Genomic DNA, 19,755 nt, shown 5'->3' with positions numbered 1-19,755 from the left:
GGGAGGCAGGGCAGGACTGGGGCAATGTGTAATGGGACCTGGCTGAGTAGACACCTTTCCTGGGTGGAGTGTGCCCTCCCACAGGCTCCCCGGAGGGAAGGGGCAGCTCGGCTGGGGAAGATGGGGCCCCAGCTCTGGGGACCCCCACATCAGCCTGGCCCAAGGAGAGCCCTCGGCTGCACCCCAGGCCACCCAATACCTTCTTTCACCCTCCTCAGCCCATCAAGATGTGCCTGCTGCTGAGGCAGTAAAAATAGAGGCTGACACTTCGTGGGGGAGGAGGGCGGACCTTCCTCCTCCAGACACATCCCCCCTTGCCTCCTCGGGCCTCATCCTCTGCTATTCCTATACTTGGTAAGGGGCCTGCATGGCACAGCCCTTCCCACATGCCCAGCCACCCAGCCCCTCAGCCCTTGGCCAATGGGCTGCTGGGAAAGATCAAGTGTCACTATAACACGAGGGGGTGAGGCACAGCGGGCAGTGCCTGAGCCAGTGCTGGCCACGAGGAGCTCCAGCCCTTCTCTCCAGACTCAGCCACAGGTCGGTATGGTGGAGCAGCTGGCCCAGGCTGGTGGGGCCTGCTGGGTGCTGGCTGCTTGGCCCGGCCAGCACTTGAGGCTCATCCTGGGGTCCTCGAGGCTGAGGTTCCAGGATGCCATGCTTCCGACATCTCAGCTCTAAGCATGGCGGCCTGGAGAGCCCAGGAAGCTGCCCCCACAGGGTCCCAAGGGTCTGGCATTGAGGGATGGGGCTCTCTGAACCTCAGAACGATGCAGAAGAAGCCATTCTAAACCAGAACATGGGGGCAAGGGAGGCCCAAGAGGAGGAAGGTGGGGGTTCCCCGAAGGCGCAGGGCAAGGGGGCTGTCCCAAGTAAAGAGCGGAAGCAGGTGAAGATTTCGAGATGAGGAGGCCAGGAAGGGGCTACCCAAGCTCCAAGGGCTGCCTGCTGCGGGGGCTGCCTTTCCCTCGCTTACTCACCTCCCCACCCACCTTGGCATTTCCACGGGTGCTCCACTACGTTAAGGGGCGCAGCCACCAGCTCCTCCCAGAAGCCCGGGGGCCCTGGCCCCACGTGGCCATTGTCTCCAACGCCACCATTGGCATAGACAAAAACCAAGGCGGGCGCTTGTCTAGCTGACCCCAGGAGTGGGTCCGTAGGGAGGGCTGGCTAGGACCCAAGCAGCCTTGGAGACAGCTCCCAGAAGTCAAGGTCAGGGGTGGACAGGGCTGGGCTGAGACGGGACAGAGGGAGGAGTGGGGAGCTGGGCCTCTGTGCTGCCTGCCCAGAAGAGGTGACTCACCTCTGCCCACGGCGGGAAGGACCACGTGCTCCCAAAAGGCCTAACACCCTTGTGGTCCTTGCCTGATACCCCTCCACCTTTCCCACCTCCATGGGATCAGGGCTCAGCTGCCCCTCCTAATGCCCCTCGGCCATCCTAGGAGGAGATGGGCAAGGAGCCACTGCCGGATGGGTTGGGAGCCTGAGTGGGGGGATGTGGTCAGGAGCCCATAGCAAGTGAGTGGCAGAGCCTCCTGCCTCCCCCAGTCCCCACCTTCTCACCTGGGAGGGAGGGAAGGAGGGTGCGTGTCCCCAAGGAGCACTGACCTCAGAGGCTATTTTCACACTTGCCCTCTGAGGGCAGAACATGAAGTGGACAACTGGCCTCCTTTTCAGCTGTCGAAATGCCATCCCTGCCCCCAAGCACACCCCACCCTGGGCCCCTTCCCAGCAGATAGGGGGGCAAGGGGCACGGAGCAGCCCTGAGGTGTTGCCTTCAGGGCTTCACTGGACAGAGGGGCAGGGGCCTGGAGGGGCCTCAGTTTCCCCACTTGGAGAGTGGGCCTTGACTGTCTCCCATTGCAAGGGGCCTCCGGGGCACCCTGCCTGGGCTGTGAGAGCCCTCTTGGAGGCCCCGTCGGACTTCGGCCCAGAGGACAGGAGGGCAGCATGGAGGAGCTCAGGGGGGCCTGGGAGACCTGTGGGGGGGTGTGGCTGGCAAGACCTGTGCTGTGAGCTGCCCTTACAGCCCCCCTCCCGCCGTCTTGGGTTTCTAGGCAGAGATGTCTTGGCTAATTTGGGTGCCTATTTCTGGACACCTCAGCTGCCACTGGCTCCTTAAAAATAACCCACCTTGGGCAAGGGCCAGGACCGCCCCATCTCAAGGCAGCTGACAGGTGCTGGCCCCCCAGAGTGAGAGGTGGGCACAGCAGGGCAAGGCCCTGGGCTCTCACTGACCCTCCCACCCTACAGACAGAGGCCATGGGATGGGCGCGGGCGGCCAGGGGCAGAGCCCACCAGGGTTCGGAATGAGGGGCAGCGAGACCCCAGCTGTGGACGAGGCGGAGGCTGTAACTTGAGGGGGCAGCAGAGTCCCAGGAAGAGACTTGAGGATGAGAAAGCGCGGGCTGGCTTCCTGGAGGGTTAGCAGACATGTCTTGATTAATTTTGCACGGAGCTTAAATTGCTCTGGGAAAATTAACATTCTTGACAGAGCCTTTGGAAAACTGTTCCCACCTCAGCCATGCTATGTAAACGCATTTTTAGGTGATGAACTTGTGTTTTTCTTATACGAAGTTCCCTGGGGGGGGCCATAACTATTGTCTTCAAGTAAGCTGTAATATGTTGTCGTGAACTTTGTTTTTTAAAACCCCGGGCCAACATTCTGATGCAGCTGCTCGGAGCGTTCCCAGGCCCCGGCAGCCTCAGGCGTGTGCGGTGGCCAGCTCACAGAAAGACAGTCCCTGAGCGCGCTGGCCTGGCGCCGGCCGCACCTGGACACGTGCAGCCAGGCCCTGGCCCTGAGCTTCCCACGGACGTCGACAAATTCAAGGCATCCAAGGCCCTGGGAAAGCAGGCTGAGGGTGGAGGACAGGACTGGCGGGAAGGGGCCATCCACCCAGTTCTGGCAGTGTACGTGTGCCTGACACGGGCTCCGGGCTGGGGGCCACAGAGGAACAGCCCAGACCCTGTCCCCACGAGCTCGGGTTCAGTCTGCTGTCTGGTGGGGTAAGGGGGAGACAAGGAGATAGAACGGTTCACGCAGTCTTGTGATTTTGGAAGAGGGGTCTGCGGAGGGACACTCAGGGGACCCTGGGGCACCCCCAGAAGAGAACATGGGGTCCTCGCAGGAACCATCAGTCGGGGAAGGGAGCTTTGGGCTCACACCAGGAGGAGGGGCTCTCGTGGGGATGGTGGGACAGGAAAACAAGGGAAGGTCCAGTGTGCTTATCTGGGGGAGCTGGGCTCTATAATCTTGGGGCTCCCAGGGAGTGCCCTGCAGACCCAAGGGCAGAGACCACCAGGAGGCAAGTTTGAGTTAACATCAGCAGGACGGCTCCACTGTCCAGAGCAGCCTGGATGGGCCTCCCGGCCTGGACCAGCACCGTGCATTCTGGATGACCCTCCTCAGGGATCCTACAGCGAGGATGTCTGCCCTGGGTGGGGGTGGACGCCACGCTTCCAACATCCCATCCAGCTCCAGGATTCCAAGCTCCAGGCTGGAGCCAGGCCAGGAAGGGGGGCGGGTGGGATCCGAGGCTGGGGCCAGGAGGGCTGGGGGGGCCTGGGGCCTCAGAGGAGGCCCCAAGTGCAGGAGTGGGCCCGCCCAAGGCCAGAGAGTTGGCCCTCGACCCCTGTTCGTGATGTCCCTTCATACCCCCAGCTCTGAAAGCCCACCCCCTCAATGCCAGCACTTCCGGACAAAGGCAACACTCCTAACTCCTGTCTCGGTCTCCCCCCACCCCACAGAAACAGCCCACCCACCATGTCGGACGAGGAAGTGTGAGTACCAGTCTAGCCGCCCCCACCCTGCCTTGGGATCCCCGGACCTCGCCGTGTCTAGAGGCTAGAGGACCTGCTGGTGTTTGCTAGAAACCCAACGGGGAAAGCCCCCCTCACGTTTCCCTCCCCTCTCTCTCTCTCTCTCCCCTACAGTGAACACGTGGAGGGTAAGTGTCAGTGCTGTTTTCTCCCCTTGCATGCACCTCTAGACAGAGAATGCACACGTGGGGAAGGGTCGTCCGATCATGAACAGCACGGCTCTCCTTGGGAGCCCCTGGCCAGAAGCCCTTGATTTTCCACGTTCAGTGGTGGGCATCAGAGTGACTGCCCTCTGCAAAAGGGCTCCCCACTCCTGCCCCTGCAGCTCGGGCCCCATGTCCCTCAAAGACCACGTCCCTGAGACGTGGTCCCATCCAGACCTCCCTGGACCCTGCCCAGCTTGCGCTGCCGAGCTGTCTGGGGCAGTGTGGTCCTGGGGGAGCCATAGGGTTGGGGGGGTCTCCTGGTCCTGGCCACTCTCTGCCGTGCTCCCCTTGGTAGGACTTGGGCGTCTGGGGCCCCGAACCCTCCCCCAGGCAGCTATCATCGCCAGAGCCTCTTCCTCTCCCAGCACCCGGCAGCCTCCTTCGGGCCCGGGGACCCCTGGTCCCCATCTTGGACTGTTTGGGGATGGGCCTGCTGGCCCTGGTCCTCCTCCCCTTCCAGGTTGGCTCTGGAGGTGGCTGCTAACATGTTCCTCTCCTTTGTTCCCTCCCCTTGCAGAGCAGTACGAGGAGGAAGGTAACTCTGGCAGCCCCTGAAGTGTCCTTGCCCCCACCCGGACCTCCCCTCTTAACTCACCCCCTTCTCCTGCTCCATGCTCTCAGCCTCACCCCCATGGGGCCTCTCAGGGCCTCTGTGATCTCGTCAATTAACCTCCACCGTCGTCATCACTGCTAACTTCTCTTTAATCGATTAATATACGTTAATCGATTACCATGATAATCACTCATTTCCATTACACTCATCATCCTTCATTAATCCTTCATCCTCATCGTATCCGTGGTGTGTGAAGTTGGCTGGGATTGGTCGTTAAGACCCTCACCCTCATTAATATCAAGGGCCTGGTTGTGCAGGCCCTGCCCGTCTCTCTCTCTCTCCCTGTCTCTCTCTCTCTCTGTCTCTCCCTGTCTTTCTCTCTCTGTCTATCTCTCTGTGTCTCTCCTTGTCTCTCTGTTTCTCTCTCCCTATCTCTCTGTCTCTCTCTCGCTTTGTCTCTGTGTCTCTTTGTCTCTGTCTCTGTATCTTTGTCTTTATCTCTATCTCTATCATCTCTCTGTCTCTATCTCTGTCATCTCTCTGTCTCTCTCAGCACCTCTCAGCATCCCTCGGTCCCCCCTGCCCTTCCTGGCACGGTAACCTTCAGGGGTCACGTGGAGACCCCTCCCTCACTCCCGCCTGGCGTCCGTGGGGACCCCCGGGTGGTGCCTGGGCAGGCATGGAGGCAGGCGGAGTCGCTGCACCTGGCTGCCGTGAGCAGAGGGGTTCTCGTCGGAGCGCATCCAAGAGCCCTGGCTCCCACTCAACTGTGGGAACGGTTTCCCGCAGCCTCCCCGGGCAGGGCTCTCCTGTGGGGCGTTCTGGGTGCTATGTTTTGAAAATATTTTGAAAACACTTGCTACCCTAACAACGTGAGCAAAACAGTTCTTTTTCTACTGCAAAGGTGGAGAGACTCCTTTCTGAGCAGGAACAGAGGTCCTGGGGAGCCACCCCTTCCCTGGGGAAGGCGACGGGCGGGCGGGCAGGGTCCCCTGCCTCCATTTCCTCCAAGACCCTCATGGTGTCAGAGCTGCCCGGTCCCTGCAGACACTCTTCTTGGGGTTTTCTTGTGACACATGGATTTTGTCCCCTGTCCTCACTTCTGTCAACCGCCAAGCAAGACTTAGCTAGACCCTCCATGCAGATAGCACAGTGTAGGGGGCAGGTGGCATGGTCCCGAGGCCGACCTGGGTCTAGGCTTTGGTGGGGAGCCAAGGGGCTCAGAGTCCCCCAGGGCCTGGGAGGAGTTGGTTTGCAGAGGTGGGGCCGAGGCCCGAGGTCCCCCAGGCTCGCCACTTGGGGAAGGGGCGGTGGGCCGCTGCCAGCCAGCAATGCAGGACTGAGCTTCTCCCTGGCCCAGCCTGAAGCCCCCGCTGCACTTTCTCCCGAGAGGTCAGCCTGCTTTCCCTGCCACCCCAGGGAACCCCACTAACCACTCTCCTTGTTCCCTCTCTCCCTCCCACTCCCTGCTGCTCCCACCACAGAAGAGGCCCAGGAGGAAGGTGAGTGGGGTCCAGGACCCCGGCCCCAGAACCACCCTCCAGCCCTTCTGCCCCCACTGACCTTCACCCTCACAGTGACCCCAGAGTGCCCCCATCCCCTCTAAGGATGTGCAGTGTGCTCCTGGCCTAACTCTCTCCTCTCTCCTCCCTGCCACCCACACACCAGTCGCCCCTCCGCCTGCAGAAGTCCATGAAGAAGGTATGAGGACATAGGACTTCTGGTCCCCATGTGGGGCCCAGGCCTGGCTGGAGCCTGAGCAGGGGTGGGGAAGAGCGCGGGGAGGCAGCGAGGCACCAGCCAGCCAAAGGACCGCCACATGTGGCCCCAACATAACCCACTAACCATGGCCAATGCTTCACCAGAGCAGGGGGCCCCGGAGGGCTGGGCACTCCCCCGACATGGGCTGGGCCGCAGGTGGAGGTCATCCCCCTGCAGGAGAATAGGTCTGTGGGGGGTGCTGCTGGAGCAGATGTGTGACGTGGCCCAGCCTCTCCATGCCTGAGACTAGCCCTCTACCCCAGGGTGAGCCACTGAGAGCCCGTGGTGCCATCTGACCCCTCGGTCGGGTCAGGGCCCCGGGCCAAGCCTGGGGTGAACACAAGGCGGTGGAGGAAGAGCCCCCGCAGCCTGCACCCCGAGCCTGGGCCCATCAGCCCCCAGCAGAGGCCCTGGGCACTCCCTGGCCACCCCTCGAACCTGCTCCCATGGTGGGATCCAGGTGGCCGATGGCAGAGGGGTGAGGCCCATGCTCGGGTCAGTGCACAGAGCCACTGAGGGCTGACCCCCATTGTCCACACTCCCTCGAAGGCTGGAAAAGACCCAAAGCGGGGTGGGTGCCCTGTTCTCAGGGTGTAGGAAGTGGGGGGTCCTCTGGGCGTGCTTCCCTCTGCTACAGGCCCTGTCCATTTGGGCCTCTGGTGCCATTCCACCAGGCCGCGGCCCTGTGCGTGGGCCTCCAGGTCCTGGCAAGAGGCCATAAGCCCCTGCATGGAAGTCCTTCCGGGGGCCGGAGGACAGGCAGGAACAGGGGAGGTGGCAAGTAAGGCATGGACCCCGATGTCCCCATGACCAGAGCAGTGATGTCACCACAAAAGCAAGCTCTACCCTTGAGCCTCAGTTTCCCCGTCTGCGAGGCAGGGACAGGATTGGGGGGTGACAGTGCCCCAGGCCAACACTGACCATGTCTTGCTCGCTTCCCGCACATGCCTCACCCCTCGGCCTCGGCCACTGACCCTCCTGAGTGGTGACCTGGCTGTTTCCATTAACCTCGGATCCTTTCTCCTTTGACCTCTGACCCGTGGTATTGCCTCTTGTTCCATGGCCATCCTTAGTCCATGAAGTTCATGTACCAGGTATGTGCCATGACTTCAGTCCCGTGTGGGCGCATGTGCACACGTGGCCGTGTGAGGGTGTGAGCAGGAGCCCTGGCCAACACGGAAAAAGAGGGCTGTGTAACCGACTGACCGTGTGGTTCTGCTGGGCCTGCTGCCCTGCCCCCTCCCACCCCTGCCCTCCGTCTCGGCTCTGAGACTCACACCCGTCCTCTCTCTCCCCTCTCTCCACCTCGGTGCTGCTTCTGCAGAGGAAGTCCAAGAAGGTATGCTGGCACCCACCCCAAGGCCAGAGCCCCCCTGCCTCCTTCTCCTGTCCTCTCTTCCTCCCTCTCCCCCTCCCTGAGTGACTCTTGCCTCCATTTCTATGGGCTGGGGACCTGTGGCGACAGGTTAGACCTAGAGTGTTGGCTCAAGCAGGACTGGCTGATGGGGTGCAGGCTTCCTCCTGGCCCCCCTGACAGAGAGCATTCAGTGGTGGGGGGATGAGGCTCTTCCTGGGCCACCAGCAGGAAGGCGGGGGTGAGGGCCCCAAGGCCGAGTACAGAGCCTACTGTAGGGCCTGAGAGGTGCTGAGGTCGACGGGGACCCTCTGGATCCACCAGGGTGGGGTAGAGAAGAGCAGAGGAGGAGAGGCAGCTGCCCTGCCCCAGATAGCAAGCCAGAGAGGGGAAGTAAGGGGGAGTGAGGCTGAAGGGAGGGTGGAGGGACAAGGGGGGTGAAGCAGAAAGTCAGGCTGAGGCCCGAGATGGGGACGGCAGGGACCCAGAGCAGCCAGGGGCCTTGCGTGCAAGCGAGCAATCAGTCAGGTCCCAGCATCCCACCCATCGCCTGGGCCAGAGCCAGGCACACCCGGTCGTGAGGAGGCCCCCTGGGTGGGCCTGACCTCCCCACAGCAGGGCCGGCCGCCCCCGGGGTGGAGGTGAGGGAACCAGGTTCAAGTCAGGGGCCCAAGTGGGGAGCTCTCTCAGCCCCTCCACGCACATGACGCCTCGGTGGGGCTGCAGGGGGGGCCTCGCGGCTGGGCCTGGACCCTGAGCTGACCCCGAAGCTGTCTCCCCCTCCCTGGCTCGGAGAAGCCTCTGTAAGAGGAGAGACGTGCTGGACCAAGGGTTGGGCAGTGGATGCTGGGCTGCACAGGCAGCAGGCATCCAGGGAACAGGTCTGGAGGGGCTACAAGGTCACCAGGTCACCCTGGAACCAGCCCTGAGGCCAGCCAACAGAAAGACAGGGGGTGGGGAACTCGAGGCCGCCCCCCACTAGCCGGCTGCCTGGGGGGCTTTGCTGCATGGCCCCACTCCCCTCCAGCTCTCGGCCTTCCCCTCACCCTCCGCTCTCCCTGACCCCGTGGCCCCACCAGATGCTCATCCCACAAGGCCCCTGAAGAAGGCCAGGTCACCTCAGCAGCTCCTTTTATGCCCCCAACCCTTTCCTTCTGCCCCTGGGCCAGGTTCCTGCCCCCAAAGTGCCCCATCGTCCCTGAAGCTCACTGCTCCCACCCCAGGGCGTGGGGAGAGTGCGACCTCGGGCCCACCCGCGGAGTTGAGCAGTGCTGGGGGGTGCTGTCTGCGGGAGGTGATGGGTTCCTAAGCAACCGAGGGATCTAAAGCTGAGAGGATGCAGGGGAGAATGCGAGGCCGGAACCCCGCCCCCCGGCCAGGGCCTGGCCATCGAAGACATTTCCCCAGCCTTGGGTAGCCCTTGGGTTCAAAGAGGCTGAGGGCCACACATGTGGACGGCGTTGGCATCGTCATCAAAGGACCCAGAGCAGGGACTGCGGGACAGGAGGGTAAGGCCCCGCAAGACCAGCTGCAGACCCCAGGCTGTGTCCAGGCCAGCCAGTACGGCCCCAGGGCCTGGGGGGTAAGACGGTGCAAGAAAGCAGCCCCCGCATGAGGGCGGCCAGGTCATCTCGCGCAGGTCGGGGCCTGGTCTCGGGTCTGGAGACTCCAGCCTGGACCATGGGCCACCTGCCACAAGGCAGGCCCCAGAGGTGGCGGAGGCAAAGGTGGGAGGGGGCCCATCCAGCCTCTGAAAGAGAAACTTCTTAATTGTCAGAGGGCAGGCTCTATAGAAAGGTCAAGAGTCCCCCCCTCCACCACCCAGGGGTGATCCAGCCTAGGCTCCATGGAGCACTGCGGGGGGCTCGGCCTGAGGGCTCCCTCGCCTACCTCCAGTTCCAAGGCTCCAATGCTGGGAAGGGTCTCGGCTTTCCAGGTGGGCCCTGGCAGTCCCCAGTGGAAAGACTCTAAGAAGCCAGCCGCCAGTACCCACCGGCTGGCTGAGGTCCCTCCACTCACCTCCAGGCCTCCCAGGTGGGGTGGGCATCCCCCAGGCCCTCCTGCCCACAGCGAGGCTGCACCAGCTCCTCCAGCCCCTCCTCAGACAGCAATTCTCCGGCCTCCAGCTTGGGGCACTAACGGGGTCCAGGCCTACGCGCGCCCAGGGGAGGGGGCCCCAGGCACTGCCCCTGCGGCCCCATGCCTGCGCCCCCGCTCGCGCCCGCACGTTGCCCGCAGCCTCGCCGGCTTTTGTCTTGCATGTGCGCTTATGCCCCGAAGACGCCGCAGAGGAAGAGCGGGAGGATGAGGAAGGTAAGGGCCCGCAGGTCCCCCAGCCGCAGTGACCCTGAGGTGGACAGGACCCGCCCGCCCGGTGTCTGCCTTGCTGCCTCTCCATCCCTCTCCCTCAGCCCGCCTGTCCGTCTGTCTGTCCTCCTCCTCCTCTCCTGGCACCAGGGCCTCTGAGGGCCAGGCCTCGCTGCTTCGCACGGCAGTGGCGGCGGTGTGCGCTTCTGGGGCCTCACAGGCCCGTCCTGCTCCAAGCTTCTGCCGGCACAGAGAGAGGGCAGTCAGTGGGGGCGGCCAGCAGACCAGGAGCCCGGCAGGGGATGCTTCCTCCACTCCCCCCATCAGACCCTCTGCCTCCCTCCCTCGGCTCTCTCCATCCTCTCCCACCTCTCTCTCTCTCTCACCTTCCCTGTCCCCTGAGGAAGCATAGTTCACCCTTCCTTCCTCCTTCCCTTCACCCCTTCTCCCTCCCAGTGGCCTGGTCCCCACACCCCAAGCTCTCCTCCTCGGACTCCACAGGGACTTCCTCAGGCCCTGAGTGGGGACAAGACCCTCTGGTCCCTGCAGGGTCGGGTGGGGGGGTGGTGGGCTCGGCTGGAGAGGAGGGTGGCCCTACTGGCTGGAGCCCAGGAAGCCCCCAGCTGGGTGGCCCCCAGGGACACATCAGCAGGAGTGGGCACCCAGTTTCACCTGTTTCTCTCCCCCTCCCCATGTTGGCGCTGTGGTGACCAGAGGAGAAGCCGAGACCCAAGTGAGTGTGGGACCGGGGCAGGCTGGATGCCGGGGTGGGCTGTGGTGGGCACCGGGCTGTGAGGAGACCCTGGAGGAAAAGCCACGGTACACAGGTTGGATGGGGACCAAGGTCACCTGGGGAACCGACATCCCAAAGGGCTGAGACTGGGTGTCCCCATAGGAAGACATGCATTTGGGCTCAGTGGGAGATGACCTGGGACCCAGGCTCTGGAGAAATTGGCCGCTTCTTTGCTCCCCATTTTGGTTTTTGAAGTTCTAGATACCTGATGAGGGCACAGTAGGAGAATGAGATTACTGGGGGCAGCCAGTGCCTTCCCACACAAGGAGGGGCAGAGCTGGACTCTGGAGGTCCCGTTGGGTGTGGTTCTGCCCCAGGTTATCCAGTGTAGGCAAGGAGGACTTCCTGCAGGAGGAGGCTACAAGCCAAGGAAGGAAGGGGTACAGGGAGCTGGGGAGACATGGCAGAGAGAGGGAGGCACCACAGAGCTCCCTCTTGCCCTCTCTGGCCCCCGCCAGGCCCAGCTGTGCTCTGGGAGTCTCCCAGGGCCCTCCACATGAAACAGGCGTGAAAGTGGTGTGGGCGGGAGGCAGAATCCACTTCAGAACACCACCAGAACAACATCCACCATCCACACCTTTCACTGCTCCAGGGCCTCAGAGCCCCTCTGGGGAACCAGCATCCTTGTGAGGAAGATCTTTCTCTCATTTTACCTACTTGTGAGCATTTCAGAGATTTTTTTTTTTAATCCAGGTATTCCGACTTTTCTATTTTTGATAAGTACACACAAGCCCCTGCCTGTGATTCACCGCTCATCCCTCTGAGTGTTCTCACCTGCGCCTTGCTCTGCGCGGGCTGGAATGCTTGTGCGTGCGAGCGCTCGCCCAGCCCTCGCTCCCGCTCCGGGAGCTGTTCCGGCTTCTCCAAGGGAGCCTGAAAACGTGGAAGGGTGCAGCCAGCATACTTCCATCCGTTTACTTTATATTTAGGCAATTTTAAATAAAGCTACCCCAGCACAAGATATTTTCTAGTTAAAAAAAAAAAGTTTGTGTTTTTGTTGTGAAAATAAAACACCTCATTAAAGAAAATTTGGAAAATATGTAAAAGTCCAATAAAGAAAAAAAATCATCTATAACTCTCCCCCCAAGCCAGGCAGACTGTGGGGAGGAGGAGAAAGAAATAAAAAGGCTCATTTCTTCCTACTCATTTTCCATGCATCGGGCTCGGAAAAACAGATTTAAGCTCCGAGCTGTTTTTCAAACATCATACTGTCTATACAACCTTGAATTCTGCTTTTTTAAAATTTAGCACTATTCGTAAGTATTTTTCCATGTTTTTACATAGTCTTCTTAAATATTTTGAATGGCCACATAATATTCCATCCATTGACAAACCATCATTTTCCTAACCATTCCTCTGGTGCAGGACGTTAAGGCTTGCCTCAATATTTTACTATCATAAATAACGCTGGGTGGAAAGCATTTTCTGTCTTTGGGGTTATTTCCCTAGGCCACATTCCCAGAACTGGAATTACTGGGTCAAAGAGTATGAACGTTCTGAAGGCTTTTGACATCCACTGCCAAATTGCTCTCCGCGCAGGCCCTGCCAGCGCGGTCTCCTACGTGGACGTGAGCTGGTCCGCGCCCCACACCCGCTCTACCCGCGGACAGCGACCGGCTTTCACATCGCAGCCACTGATGGATGGGAAAAGGCCTCTTAGGGCTGTTTTCCTTTGCATTCCTCCGATTACTCCAGGGGAAGCTTCCTGTGCGTGTGTGAACCGCTCCTCTTTCTTCTTGGAGAATTGGTAGCTTATGCCCTCTGCCCATTTATCTCACGGAGGAGTCTCTCTGTTTTCTTAATCACCGGTTTGCATAAGGATATAAGTCTTCTCTGTATTTGCTGAAAATATTTTTCTAGTCGGGGTTTTCTCCCCCCCTTTCAATTTTTGCCTTTCTTCACATACATAAGTTTTTCATTTGCGTGGAGTCATCTGGCCATCTTTCCCTTCGCGGGACCCTCAGAGCTTAGAAAATCCTTCCCTGCTCCAGCATTTTGATTGATATTCAGTCCCGCTCTCTTTTCGGGCTTGTTTTAAAAAACTGTTGTTGTTGTTTTCACTCCTGGCTCCATCTGGAATGTATTGGGGGGGAGGGCTCAGGACTGATGGCTGGTTACAGCTGGATTCGGGGGGGACACCACGTTTCTTCTTCAAACTGCTTTCTGCCCAGCCTCCTCCTTCCTTTGGGTCCCCAGAAAGAAAGGCTAAAGAGGGGCCAGAGAAACGCAAAGGGTCAATGCCCCCCAGGAGGGTCTGCGGTGACCACCCTGCCTTCTGGTCTCACCTAGCTGCAGTTGCTTATTTGCTTGAGAAAGAAACCGACGGTGCCCTTCCTGGACAGATGGGGTGAAACAGCCCTTGCAATGTCCAGAAGTCGGCAAAACAGAGGGACACAAAGAGGTTGAAACCGTCTCAAAGGGGTCAAGCCCCTCTGGGGAGAGTGGGTTATACATCAGATAGGAACAAAGGCCGGGCAATGTGTCCTGAGCCAGGTGCCAGGGTGAGAGGGCGGGAGGGCCAGCCTGGGGCCAGGCCAAGTTGGGTCAGGCCAACTCTCCTGGTGGGGCCTCCACTTATCCCTGCTCATGAGCCTCTCTCTCTTTTTCAGACTCACCGCTCCTAAGATCCCGGAAGGGGAGAAAGTAGACTTTGATGTAAGTTTATGGGACCCACCAACATAGTTGCCTTCCAACCCCCAACCTTCAGGCTCCAGGCCTAAGAAGGTCATCTCCTCTCAAGCAGCCAGAGCTAGGGCTTCCTGGTTCCAGACAATTTTCCTTTAATTCATTCTTAGACCAGAGGAAATTCCTCCAGTAATAAACATCTCTCTTCCTTCCTCCCCACATCCATCCTTCTATCCATCATCTTTCCATTCATTTAGTCACCAGTTCATGCACTCATCCATCTATCCATTTCTGCACCCATTCATCATCCATCCACCCACACATCCATCTCCCCATCCATCCATCCACTCACCCACCCACTCCATCTCTCCATCCATCCTTCCATCCACCTACCCATCTAACTCACCCACTCACCCATCCATCCTCTTATCCACACATCCATGCATCCACCCATCTGTCCTGTCCTCCATCCACCCATATCATCCATCCATCCATTCATTCATCCTTCCATCGATCTATCCACCCACTCACTCTCCTATCCACATATCCATCCACTCTCCATCCATCCATTCATCTATCCACCCACTCACCTACCCATCCACACATCCATTCTTTCCTCCATCCATCATATTTCCCTTCCTCTGTCTGTCCCTCCACCCACTCATTCATCCATCCATCACCAACCATCCATCTGCCCACTCATCCTTCCATCCACCCATCCATCCTTCTCATTATCTATCCTTTTATCCAGCCACCCATCCATCTATCCATCTACCCACCCATCCATCTGTGTATCCAACAAATTATCTCGCTCACCAGTTTCCTGTCTGCCTGGCCCATGTAGGGCATCTCTGAGGAGATGACAGGGCCAAGTCAGAGCTAGTGCATCCCAGGGGTACTGATGACCTCAAAGCTGAGCAGGGCCTGGACTCACCCACAGGGTTGAGGGGGGGCACTGTTCCTGTCCTGTGGCTCAGGGATCAGGCAGCCTCTGGGCCCCCAGAAGGACAGTGGCCATGGGGACATGGCGAGGACAAAATGTACCTGCCACTCTCGGCTTTCATGGTGGCCTGAAGAGTCAGGGCCTCTCTGCCAGAGCGCAGGAAGGAGCTGGCTGCCACGAGGTGGGCCAGGCAGGGCCGAGGTGCAAGAGGAGGAGAGGGAACTGACGGCTCCCCCGCCCACAGGACATCCAGAAGAAGCGCCAGAACAAAGACCTCTTGGAGCTGCAGGCTCTCATCGACAGCCACTTTGAAGCCCGGAAAAAGGAGGAAGAGGAGCTGGTCGCCCTCAAGGAGAGAATCGTGAGTCCCGGCAGTTCTGGGAGGGAGTAGGGGCCGGTGGTCGCTCTCAGGGGGGGCCGGTGTTGGCAAGGCTGGGCTGACCCGCTTCTCTGGCCACAGGAGAAGCGCCGTGCGGAGAGAGCTGAACAGCAGAGGATCCGGGCCGAGAAGGAGAGGGAGCGTCAGAACAGACTGGCGGTGAGGCCGGGCGCCCCTTCCCCACTCTGGACCCTGAGCCGATGACCACGGGCCCAGAGAAATGCCAGGGTCTCTGACCTTCCTTCTCCTGAGCTTCCCCCCAACATTAGCCAGTGACCAGAGCCACTGACTAAGTTCCCCATGCCCCACAGAACCCCTGCAAGAGGGCAGACCCTGACCAGGACCCAGGGCTTCCGGAAAGTTCCGAGCCCAGGGCAGGTCCTTGAAGCCTGCCCACAGAGGGCAGCCCTGGCCCATCCCTGAAGTCTTGGGGATGGGGTCTCCACAGGAGGAGAAAGCTCGGAGGGAGGAGGAGGAGGCTAAGAGGAGAGCTGAGGATGACTTGAAGAAGAAGAAGGCTCTGTCCTCCATGGGCGCCAACTACAGCAGCTACCTGGCCAAGGTGCGTGCAGGTGCTCAGAGCCCAGGGGGCAGCCTGGCCTCTGTCGGCACCCCCAGCCACCCGCCTTCAGGCTGGACGGTGCAATGGCTCCCTCCTGAGGCCAGGCCCCTCTGCTGTGTCCCCTCAGGCTGACCAGAAGAGAGGCAAGAAGCAGACAGCCCGGGAGATGAAGAAGAAGATTCTGGCTGAGAGACGCAAGCCACTCAACATCGACCATCTCGGCGACGACAAGCTGAGGTGAGGGAGGGCATCAGCGCTGGAGGAGGGGGTGGCAGTGGGGTGGCCCAACGGCACTGCCAGAGCCTTCTTGGATCCGCCAGCCTCACGGGTCTCAGTGGTGGCTGGAGGAGCAGAGCGTGTAGCGGGTGGCCTGGGCCCTGCCATCCAGGGCTTATCTGGCCATGGCTCATCTTTGCCACCTTCCCAGGGACAAGGCCAAGGAGCTCTGGGAGACTCTGTACCAGCTGGAGACCGACAAGTTCGAGTATGGGGAGAAACTAAAGCGCCAGAAATATGATGTGAGTGGAGACCCCTCCAGCCTTGGGCCCCACGGCTCACCCACCCGCTGGGGCAGCCGCCTCCCCGAGTCCCACGGACCTGGCCCCTACTAGGAAGCCCACGCAGGCTGTCCCCACCGACCCCCAGCTGAGGCCACGTTCCTGCTGGGGACCTCCGGGCCGGCCTCTGCCCCCGAGCCATCAGCCCCCTGCTCTGGGGGCCGGCAAGAGGGAGCAGCAGGTTGGAGTGGCTGTGGGGTCCAGTTTCTGAATCGCCTGAGGTTTGTAGAAAGTCCCCAGTGTCACGAGCTCACCCCAGGTGGCACTAAGCTCCTCTGGCCCTCAGGTGTCCTCCCCTCACAGCCTTCTCTGCAAATCCACGTCCCGGCCATCCCAGCCCAAGACATCTGCTTCCCTGGAGCCCCTGGGGGCCCACACCTGGGTCCCTGGGCCTCACCTCCTCACTCACACCCAGCAGCTGGCAAAGGGGCTGGGCTCCTCCAGGTCTGCGACTGTGCCACCTGGAGTTGCCTGAGAGGGACTCACAACTCCAAACAGCAGCCTGTGCAGATCCTGTCCCCTCAGGGCCCACATGGGGTGCCAGCCCTGGTGACCAACCTGCTCCATGCAAATGCAGACACGTCCAGCCTCTCCATCAAAGGCACGGTTCCCACCCCTCACTCTCCTCCAGCGTCCCCGGGGGAAGACAGCTCACACTCGCAGGGCCTCTCCCACGGCCGTCCCTGCCAGCCACCGAGACAGAGGGTGCCGGGTGACCAGTACCCACACCTGGGGGAATCCTGGCTCCTTTTCAGGAGCCCTATGCCCTTAGTCAGGTCGCCTGGTCCCTCCATGCCTCAGTTTCCTCATCTCTAACAGAAAGAAGACCATCATACCCCTTCCAGGGCTGCTCCCCGGAGCACATGCATCCCTGCAGGCCAGTAGGGTCCAGGCGTGGGGCCACTGCTACTCTCTCGATGCTCGCCTGGGAGGGCTGGCCTGCAGAAATGGGCTTCACCCACGCAGAGCCCAGACTGGCCCCACTCATGTCCACAGAGCTGAGGCAGGGGCCCACTGTCTCCTGACACACCCGTGCACAGCCCGGCCCCATAACCGTCTTGGTCTCTCTAGATCATGAACATGCGGGCCAGAGTGGAGATGCTAGCCAAGTTGTAAGTAGCCAGGGGCAGCCCTGGCCAGGCTCGTGGGGTGCGATGCACGGTGAGCCTCTCGCATGGCAAAAACCTGGGCCGTCGAGGATGTCAGCAGCAGCGGGCACGGACATGACAGGGGCCTCCCACCGCCTCCCTCCTGCCTGCAGCCCTGCAGCTCCGGAGGCCAACCTGCCATCCTTGTGGGCAGGTGGGGAAGGGCCTTGCCTTCCCCGAGCGTCTCCCCTCACCAGGCAGTCAGGAGGAGGGAGCAGGTGGGCCGAGGAGCAAGAGGTCGCATAGCTCTGAGCTCAGTGGCCATCAGAGAGTCAGGGGCTCTGTTTGCCAGCCTCACCTCCCGCCCCGTGCCCCCTGCCCACATCCTGCTGCGGGCTGGAAGGTAAGTGGCCGGCTCTGGAGCTGCTGTGTGTCATGGCCCAGGTCTCCAGTGCAGGCCACCAAGAGTAAGTCAGAGTCATGAGCCAAAAGGGACGGTGTCCTCCCACCAGAGGAGCCAGGACACAGTAAGGGAGTGAGTGGCCCTGGCGTGGCACTGGGGCCTGCGAGGGCCGCCGGAGGAGCCTACGGTGAAGGGCGAGCCAGCCCGTGCCCCACCCGGCCCTGCGCAGACCCGTCGCGGTAAGCCGTCTGTGTCGTTTACAGATCATCAACCTCAGGAGTCGCATCGACCAGGCCCAGAAGCAGTGAGTAGCCCTGCTCGCCCCCACTCTGCGCCGGGCACATGGCCCCGGACCTGGCAATTCTAGCCAGTCCCAGTGGTGGCCGGCCCTCAGAAGAGCAGTAACAAGACTAATGGGCCAGCCACTCCAGCCAGCATGTTGGGCCCTGTGCCCCGAGCCCTGCAGACTCCTTTCTCCCCCCACGCCAGAGCCCAGGAGGACGGCAGATTGGGGGGAGGCCCAGCAGGAGGCCCCAGGGTGTGGGTGGTTCTGGGCGGCCTTCAGAGAGGCCTGGCAAAGCCAGACTGGGCTCCTGGACCTCCAGCAGTGTGTCACCACAAAGCTGATCTGGGACAGGGAATCAGGAGGCCTGGGCTTTGTCACCAGCCCCTCTGCGACCCTGGCCAGAATCACTGGCTCCTCGGGGTGATGATCCCTGTGTCTGTAAGATTACCCCCCGGGGTCCGAGGGACCCATGGCAGCAGCTGCTGGGAAAGGCGTGGAGCAGCCTGTGCCTCGGCTGCCCCAAGGGTGGGCCCGGCTCCACCCGCCCTGGGATTTGTCTGCCAGCGTGGCCGGTTGCTGAGCCAGCCCACACTCCAAGGAGCACAGGGTCCCCAGGACCGCTTGCAGTTGGGGAGTTTAATGGGATTTTTCTCCCTTTTCTACTGGCCTCTGCCTCCTTGCTGCTCCCAGGCTCCTCCTCCCTTGGGGGGCGCTGGTGGGGGTGAAGCCCCCTCCCCCCTGGGCTCTGCTGTGCAGGGCCGGGGGTGCTGCAGGCCCCTTTGAGAGTGGGCCATTCGGCAAGGTGTGCGTGTGTGCGAGTGTGTGCTTGTGCATGCGGGTATGTGCATGTGCATGCATGTCAGGGTCCTCAGGCTGGCTCCTGAAGAAGGACACGGCCACGCAAATGGCCGCCAGCACGAGGTCTTCTACGGAAGCCAGCCTTGGAACCGTATGGCCTTCTCCAGCCAGAAGTTGTCCAAAAGGGGCCGATCTCCGGGGCTCACACGCTCTGGTCCTCCCTGCCACCTCTCCCTAACCCGGCACCCAGTTCCCTCCTGGCCCACTGGCATGCAAAGGGCCTCAGACAGACAGGGCAGGCTCCCGAGGACCACCGCCCCTTGGGGTAGTGACCTCCCCACCTCAGGTCCAGCTCTAATCAGTGGCCAAGAGGCCGAGACTCCAGAATGAGACAGAGGCCTCCCAGGTCCCGAGTCCATCAGGTGGGGACTGCCGGCCTGGAGTGAAGGACCAGAATGCCCACTGGCCCCGGCCTCTGCCACCCCAGGAGGCTGTGACCTGGGGGGGCACAAACTCTCACCAGGCCGAAGTAACTGCGAAGATGTTAGCCATCTGCAGAGACAGCTTCCCGGGCGGCTAGGGGTCTGCCCAAGACGGGTCCCTTCAGTCTGCTGCTGCCTGCACCCAGAGCCCCTCGGGCTGGGAAGGGAGGGAGGGGAAGGGCGTCCAGGCTGGCTGTGTCAGCCCCTCTCTAACCCCACTAACTGCCTCGGCATAAGGCCGCCCAGGCCCAGTCAGGCTAAGTACAGGTGAGTGGCCATGATTGGACTGGAGCTGGGAATGTGTGCCGGGGGCTTCCGGGTGGGTGGGCAGAGCTCTTAGGGCTGGGGGTCTGCCAGGGGTTGGACAGGGGCTCTATCGGGGTCCTGACACTCAAGACCGATTTGCTTCCCACTTACAGCAGCAAGAAGGCTGGTGCCCCGGCCAAGGGCAAGGTCGGCGGGCGCTGGAAGTAAAGCAGTGCAGGAGGCCTCTCTGGGCAGAGACCCTCGGCCCATGCAGCCCACATGGCGGCTTCTGGACCCCAGGCCTGAGGGCGGAGGGCCCCCCCCTCAGCATCCCCCTCATCTCTGTCCTCGCTGCCCCCATCCCCTGGGGTCTGTGAATAAAGCTAGCAGACTCCCCTCCACCAGGTGTGCCTGGCTCATGGATGGGGGCCCTGGGGGAGGACTGGAGGAGGGGGCTGAGCCGGGCAGGGTGGGATGGCTGAAGCATCGGGGTGGTTGCCCTGCACCTCTGGGGCCCGAGGGACACTGGGTGTTCATCTTAGGGGTCAGCGCGGGAGATGACCTGGCTATGGCCCGACTGTGCCATCCAT

General features: G+C 61.2%; 1 protein-coding gene across 1 annotated transcript; it reads left to right on the top strand.

Annotated features, from left to right (window-relative positions):
- The first annotated feature begins 3,766 nt into the window (after positions 1 to 3,766).
- TNNT3 (troponin T3, fast skeletal type) lies at positions 3,767 to 19,393 on the top strand. The gene is made up of 17 exons (XM_087423073.1): positions 3,767 to 3,783; positions 3,937 to 3,950; positions 4,546 to 4,563; positions 6,066 to 6,083; positions 6,250 to 6,282; positions 7,416 to 7,436; positions 7,667 to 7,681; positions 9,977 to 10,009; positions 10,718 to 10,736; positions 13,406 to 13,451; positions 14,609 to 14,725; positions 14,825 to 14,902; positions 15,192 to 15,305; positions 15,433 to 15,542; positions 15,733 to 15,823; positions 17,617 to 17,657; positions 19,339 to 19,393. The coding sequence occupies exons 1-17, from the start codon at positions 3,767 to 3,769 to the stop codon at positions 19,391 to 19,393; spliced, it is 840 nt and encodes a 279-aa protein (XP_087279199.1).
- Positions 19,394 to 19,755: the final 362 nt, after the last annotated feature.

This window comes from Ceratotherium simum, chromosome 34 (genome assembly GCF_057802395.1).
Source record: "Ceratotherium simum simum isolate JZ-2026a chromosome 34, ASM5780239v1, whole genome shotgun sequence".
Classification (NCBI taxonomy): Eukaryota; Metazoa; Chordata; class Mammalia; order Perissodactyla; family Rhinocerotidae; genus Ceratotherium; species Ceratotherium simum.
The sequence above is the reverse complement of the archived record's forward strand: the minus strand, read 5'-3'. Positions and strand labels throughout refer to the sequence as shown.